Source organism: Bison bison, unplaced genomic scaffold (genome assembly GCF_000754665.1).
Source record: "Bison bison bison isolate TAMUID 2011002044 unplaced genomic scaffold, Bison_UMD1.0 scf7180017864371, whole genome shotgun sequence".
NCBI lineage: Eukaryota > Metazoa > Chordata > Mammalia > Artiodactyla > Bovidae > Bison > Bison bison.
In genome coordinates this window covers 9359775-9365776 of record NW_011494943.1, presented here as the reverse complement: position 1 = coordinate 9365776, position 6002 = coordinate 9359775, and the positions used below count along the sequence as shown (strand labels likewise).

Here is a 6002-nt window from a genome sequence, read left to right as displayed (position 1 = left end):
TCTCGCAGTCTCAGTTTCTTCTCCTGCAGAGTGGGGCCATCCCATCCCCTCCCCCAGATCTGGCTGGGATGAAATAAATGCATGTCAGCCGCCTGGCACCTCCTTGTTGTCCTGCGAGTACTTGGTGGCCCAGAAGATGGCGCTGATGGCTCCAACCACCAGGAGCCCAATGAGGACGTTGACCCGAAGGTAGGTGAGCAGGTGGCAGGCCCTCTGAGCCCGGGTCTGCTGCTGCAGGAGCAGCAAGTGACGCCCCTCCTCCAGCTCCATCTGTCACGGGGGCAGGGCAGGCACGGGTTAGGGCTGGCCCAGGTGGAAGGGCAGCGGGGCCAGCAAACAGCCCCAGGTTGGTGTGGGTGGGGAGACAGGCTGCAAGCCCTAGGCAAAGCTGGGGTGATAGTAGGCTGGGGACAGACAGCTTGGTTTTATCCAGAGCCCCCCACTCCAGCACCATGCAGGTGCGTGCTCACACCCCAACATGGCCCAGCACCCCACTTCCCTCAAGCTGGAAAATCCTGTGTGCACACACTCTTACGCTCCCACACTCAAGCCACACACTCATACACAAAGTCCCATGTTCTCTCACACTCATCCACACCTACACTCACATCTCACATTCATGCACGTCCTCATGCACACACCTTGAATTCATTGCTGATCTCATGCCTCTTGATGGTGGCGGCCTCCTGCCCCCGGATGCAGAAGTCCCAGGACGAGAAGACCTTTGCACTGAGAGGCGACCGGTAGTCCTGGCCCAGGAACATCTTCTGTGGCAGCCCCTTCACCATCCTGGAGGGGGCGGTGGGGGGCAGGGCTCAGCCTTGGCTCAGCCCTGATCTGGGGTGGGAAGCCCCGGGCAGCCCCAGGGGCAGGCTTGGACCTTGGCCTGACTGGGGGTGGGGTGGGGATACAGGAGTCATGGCTCTGCCCCTGAGTTCTGCAGCTGGGAATGCAGAGTTCCGGGCCTGGAGTCTGCCGGCAGGGACTCCCCACCAGCTTGAGGGTACCACACTGAGGAGGAATGATCAGGGGAGACCCGGGGCTCTGCTCTCACCTCCGCAGAATCCCACAGAAGCAAAGGAGCAGGCAGGCCAGTGGGCTCAGGAGGTAGGCCAGGCGGATACTGTATGTCGAGCTGCTTTCGGGCCCCGCCCGGTACGCTCCGTAAAAGAGATAGGTGTTGTTGAAGGCCTGTGGATGTCAGACAACGATAACAGACCCAGGCTGTGTGCTGAGCGTTTTCTTGCTATTAACACAGTAACCCTGACAATAACCCCATCAGGTAGAGAATAAGAGTATCCTCATTTCACAGAGGCCCAGAGGGGTTAGGCAACTTGCCCAAGGACACACAGCTTGGAAGAAAAAGCCAGAACTGCATACAGGAACCACGCCGTGGCTTCCAGGAATGAGGGTAAGGTGGTGCTTATCCCAGAAGCCCGGACACTTTTCCCTTCTTGTCCTTCGTACCCCCACCCCACCTGGGCTCTGAGGGCTATGGGCACATGCATGGGCCTGGATGGTGCACAGTGGCCACAGCCTCTCTCGTGACTCGGCTGCTGACCCAGACAGCCTGTCTAGGAAGGATTGTCCCCCTAGAAGCCAGCATGCCCTTGGAGGGGTCGGGGGTCATCTTGGACTGGGGTCTCCTGAGGCCATATCCTCAGGTCCCCCAGCCTCCCTACTCCTTGGCCAGGACAGACTCACTCACCCTGCCGGTAAAAACATTCCAGAGTAGATTGTTGAACTTGGAAACACCGGTCTGGGGTAGGTGGCCACTACCAGGACACTGGAGAGCTGTTAAGAAGGGAGAGGGGTCCCATAGGGGAGGGTCCCCAAGGCATAGGGGAGGCTCTGCCCCTCCCACTCCATAGCCCCCAATCTCGGGAGGCCTGAGAAGGGTCCTGAGGGCATGTCAGGAGGCTGGCATGCAAATAGTAAGGTCAGGCAGAGTCTCAGGGCTGGACCCAAGCAGGTTGATGCCCAGGGTTGGGACACAGAGGATTGGGGCTGTCCCAGCATGGGAATGCTGGACCAGCCCCCAGGGTTCAGGTGGGCTCAGGGGAACTGTTCTCTCCATGGGCCGGGCACTCACTGAAGTTCAGAGCCGGTCCTGGGTCAGGGGGCCGGAGCCAGACCAGGGGCAGCAGGACAAAGCTGCTGGTCAGAAGCAGGGTCAGCAGGTTAAGTAGCAGCAGGAAGCGAAGGAAGGTGAAATAGGACTGGATTCCAGTGCCAAAGAGGCCTGCGGGGGACAGCAGGGGAGTCAGGAGGCGCCCAGCTGTGGGCCCGACTGGTCATCCTAGGGCTGACCAACCCAGGGAGGGTGTGGGTGACTAGCCTCCCCAGGACCTCAGTTTAATGGCCAGTTCCGCAGGCTTGCCTAGCAGTACCTCTAACAGCCACGAGGGCGCGCCATCGTCCACCAACGTTTTGGGGGACTGGCTCTGGGGGCAGAGGCGGGTGTGTGACCTCAAAGCCACGTGATTCAGGGGTGATTGGTGGAGGGGTGGAAACGGTGCAACGGCAAAGGGGGGTGATGCCCTCTTCTGGTTTCTAAACTAGACGCTGAGACTCCAGAGAGGGGAAGAGGAAGGTGGGGGTTGGGGTTCAGGTCGTACCGCCGATCTCGTAGAGAGCCCCCTCCCAGAGCCCACAGCCCCGGGTCAGCCGCCGAGCTGCCTCCCCCAGTCGCCGACCCGCAGTCTGCCGCCTGCGACGCCACTGCTGCCAGCAGGAGGTCTTCACCCCCTCGGGCTCCCGTAGCTGCCTGGGATGGGGTGGTGATGGGGAGGGGGTTGCCCTGAGTCAGCCAGCATGCTCACCTGGCCAGGCAGAGCAGCACCCTGGGCCAAAGTCTTTCCAGGGCTGATGTTTCCACCCCGCGCCCGTCCAACAGGTGCATTTCCCCACCACCCCCACCCTCACTGCTTGGCCTCCGCAGTATTAGGCAGGGCTCTCCGGCACACACCGGATAAAGCGCTTGTCCATCATGGCGTAGGGCAGCACCCGCACCGGCTGCTGGGAGAGGCACAGCCGCTTCATCTCCTGCTCACATAGCTCCTCGCCCCCTGGCTCCGCTTCTGGCTCCCCTGGGGCCTGCACCGACCACTGCCTCTGCATCTCTGCGGTGGGGTGGAAGTTGGGGCGGCAACGCGCCCCTTCCTGGGAGAGATGTGGGGTGGTTGTTGAGGGAGCCTCACAGTCTTGGCCCTGGTATGGTCAGTAATGAAGAGAAATACTGTTGGAGGAGATCTGGCTCAGTGTCCAGCCACGTGTCAAAGCAACATATGGCCTCAGTGTTCCCATCTATCAAATGGGGAGAAAGGAGTCCTAAGGGCTCCGAAAGATGGGACGTCACAAAGGAAGCTAAGGCCAGGTGGGGCCACCATTAAGCACGGTGGGGCCACAAGGCCAGCTCTGCCCTACTCCAACCTGCTCCCAGGGGCCACAGGCCTTCACCAGCACCCTTTGGCAAGAGACAATTCCACGTGCTGATTCTCCCACTGGGACCGAAATAGTTCCGGCCCCGAACCCCAACAGTTCCCAGGATTCAGCATTTGCAGCAGCACCTCGAATCTGGACCTGCTGGGACCTCCTCTGTCTTCCATCTGGTGGTCCAGCTCCCGGGTCTGGGCCACCAGGGTTCCCCAAGGAACCCAGATGGGGGGGCGTGGCTACAGCATCAGCGGTGGGAAAGGGAGGAAGGAAGGGGCCCCTCTGCTGCTCAGCTGCGGTTCTCACCCCTCCCCCGGCCAGCCACCAGCAGCTTCTGGGCTTCAATTCTCTCTCCCACTCCTCTGACGATCCGCCTGACCCCCCACACACAACTCTGCACCCACTCACCTGGGCTCCAGAGACCAAGTGCCCGGAGGAGACCGTCCTCCGACCGGCTCCCGCCACGCCGGGCAGGGTTGCGAGAGTCGAGGGGAGCGGGGTCACATGACAGGAACCGTAGCTCCCCACCTTCTGGTCGCCGCCTCTCCCCTCTGTACTCTTCTCTCCCCGACCTCCGGCAGTTTCCCCGCTCTGCACCGAGGCCCGCACTTCCTGCCGGGGCGAGGGGCGCGGGCGGGCAGGTGAGAGGCGCCGCGGCTGAGCGCTGCGCTGGGGTCCTGCCCTGCCCCTTCCCGCCGGGCACCCGGGCTGGCGACACGGCGTCTGGGTCCAGGGTTTGACCCCGCAGGGCTGCGGGTGGCGGGCTGCGAGCCCCGCCTCTTATCCGCCGGGAGCCCCGGCGGGCTGTGCTGGGCTCGCAAGGCGCGAAGAGTACAAAAACTTAGTGGGTGGGTCCCATCACTGGGAGCTGCCGGCCCTGGCGGTATTTCTCAACATCCCGCCTCCCATCATCGGCACTTGAGCCGAGTCGGCCCGGCGCCTGGCCTGTAGGAAGCGCTCAGGAACCGGCTCCACTCACGCCCCTGCTCCACTCACGCCCCGCCCCAGCGACTTGTTTCAGAGACCTCTTGGCCCCTTTCTCTCTGCTGGGACCCCGTGGGAGGCCCCGCGATCCTGCCCTTGCTTTTTCTCCCTCTCCACCTCCTTCAGGGCCCCGTCATTTCTAAGGAGCTCAGAGGTTTTCCTGCCTCTCTGCGCAGTCCCCTTCCTGGTTTTCCAGACCCCTCCTCTATGCCCCAGGCTGCGTGCTGGTGCTGGGCACACAGTGAGCACAGAGAGGGGCCCGAGAGCTGTGAAATGGACTGGCAAATGTACATGTCAATAGAAAGTGCCACATGCTCCAACAGGGGTCAATCCCAGAAGACTCCATGGAAGAGGTGACTTTCAAGTTGGGCCTGGGATCGTGCAAATACAACAAGCTGGAGCATGGGCGTGCAGGGCGGGGAACAGTGTTGGCAGGGAGAGGCAGGGACTAGGCAGGGCTTGTTCTCCATGCTGAGGTGCTTGCGCCAAGACCCAGCCGGAGGTAAAGACTCTGTGTGGACATCCTGGCTTGGCCTACCTGTCCTCCCCTCCAGGAGGGCCCTCTCCTTCCTTTCTGCCTTCCAGCTCACTTTCACTGCCCACCTTCCCAGGCTTCTCCCAGCCAAGAATGGCTCCCACCACTGTCCAGAGGCCACCCTTTTCTCAAACCCAGGGGACTCTCCTCTGGCCCTCTCCCGGACTCTCTCGAGGTCAGCTTTCTAGGTAGAGTTCCTGGGTGGACAAGATTCAGGTCGTGGTGGATGACCCCCCTGGAGGCTGACTGACCACTCAGCCTGCTTCCTCATCTCTGAACTAGGGTCACCGGTGCCCCCCACCCTGCCTTGTGGGGGAATAACTGAGCAAATAGGAATGGGGACAGTCCCCATCTAGCACACAGGAAGTGTGCCGGAACTCGGCGGGAGAAACAGCAAAAGCCACGCCCAGACTGGGGCGGAGATAAGCCCCAGGTTCCACCAGACAGTTTGCGGGAGTTGCCGGAGGCTGTGCAGGAGGAAGGGGTTACCCAATCTGGTGTGGCAGGGCCGGCCCCATTCGTGTGGTTTTGCTGCCTGGTGTTATTTTGATCATCGCTCTGAGAAGCGGGCAGGTCTGCGATTACTGTCCCCGTTTGAAACTTGGGGAAACTGAGTCCCACAGAAATTGGCTTCGACCAGAGACTAGAAGGCTTCTAGATACTCGGCCGCCTTCATCCTGCTCAGACCTCTGGGTGGGTGAGGATAAGGGTCGAAAGCTGGCGGGGAGAGGGCACAGTTCGTCGAGGGCTCGATGGGCAGGAGAAGCGGGGCGCCCCCCTCCCCAACCCCGCCGTCGGGTCACGTGACTTATCGGAGGCGGGTCACCACGTGGGCCGGGCTGGGCGGTGCAGTTCTGTGGCTCCGCCAGGTCTGCCTCGTCTCGGGTTGTCCACTCGCTCCCTCTGACCTCTCGGTCCCTCCCGCAGTTGGTGGAGTCCGAACACAGTTCCCGGCGGCCCTTGCTGGGCAGGGGCGGGGGACAGGTGAGTCGCCGCCCGTCCCCGCTCCCCAGCGCCCCCCAGGTAAGCGGCCAGGATGTGGGACCCT

The 6002-nt window shown here is 62.0% G+C and overlaps 2 protein-coding genes across 10 annotated transcripts in view; one reads left to right on the top strand and one right to left on the bottom strand.

Moving 5' to 3' along the window:
• Positions 1–3925, bottom strand: part of TMC8 (transmembrane channel-like 8) — a 23693-nt gene extending 19768 nt beyond the window's left edge. For all 4 annotated transcript variants that reach the window (XM_010856249.1, XM_010856248.1, XM_010856250.1 and 1 more), the window contains exons 1-8: positions 3844–3925; positions 2969–3210; positions 2619–2767; positions 2093–2242; positions 1709–1794; positions 1055–1191; positions 642–789; positions 100–270 (exon numbers count right to left, since the gene is read on the bottom strand). In XM_010856249.1, the coding sequence (XP_010854551.1) occupies positions 100–270; positions 642–789; positions 1055–1191; positions 1709–1794; positions 2093–2242; positions 2619–2767; positions 2969–3120 (993 nt within the window). In that variant the 5' untranslated portion in view covers positions 3121–3210; positions 3844–3925. The remainder of the gene's footprint in view (positions 1–99; positions 271–641; positions 790–1054; positions 1192–1708; positions 1795–2092; positions 2243–2618; positions 2768–2968; positions 3211–3843) is intronic.
• Positions 3926–3993: 68 nt separating this feature from the next.
• Positions 3994–6002, top strand: part of TMC6 (transmembrane channel-like 6) — a 19803-nt gene continuing 17794 nt past the window's right edge. For 2 of the 6 annotated variants that reach the window (XM_010856257.1, XM_010856256.1), the window contains exons 1-2: positions 4099–5647; positions 5882–5977. The gene's annotated coding sequence lies outside the window, so the exon portion shown is untranslated. Of the gene's footprint in view, positions 4077–4098; positions 5648–5881; positions 5978–6002 lie in introns of those variants that run through there. The other 4 variants (XM_010856258.1, XM_010856252.1, XM_010856254.1 and 1 more) reach the window with 3 other exon arrangements.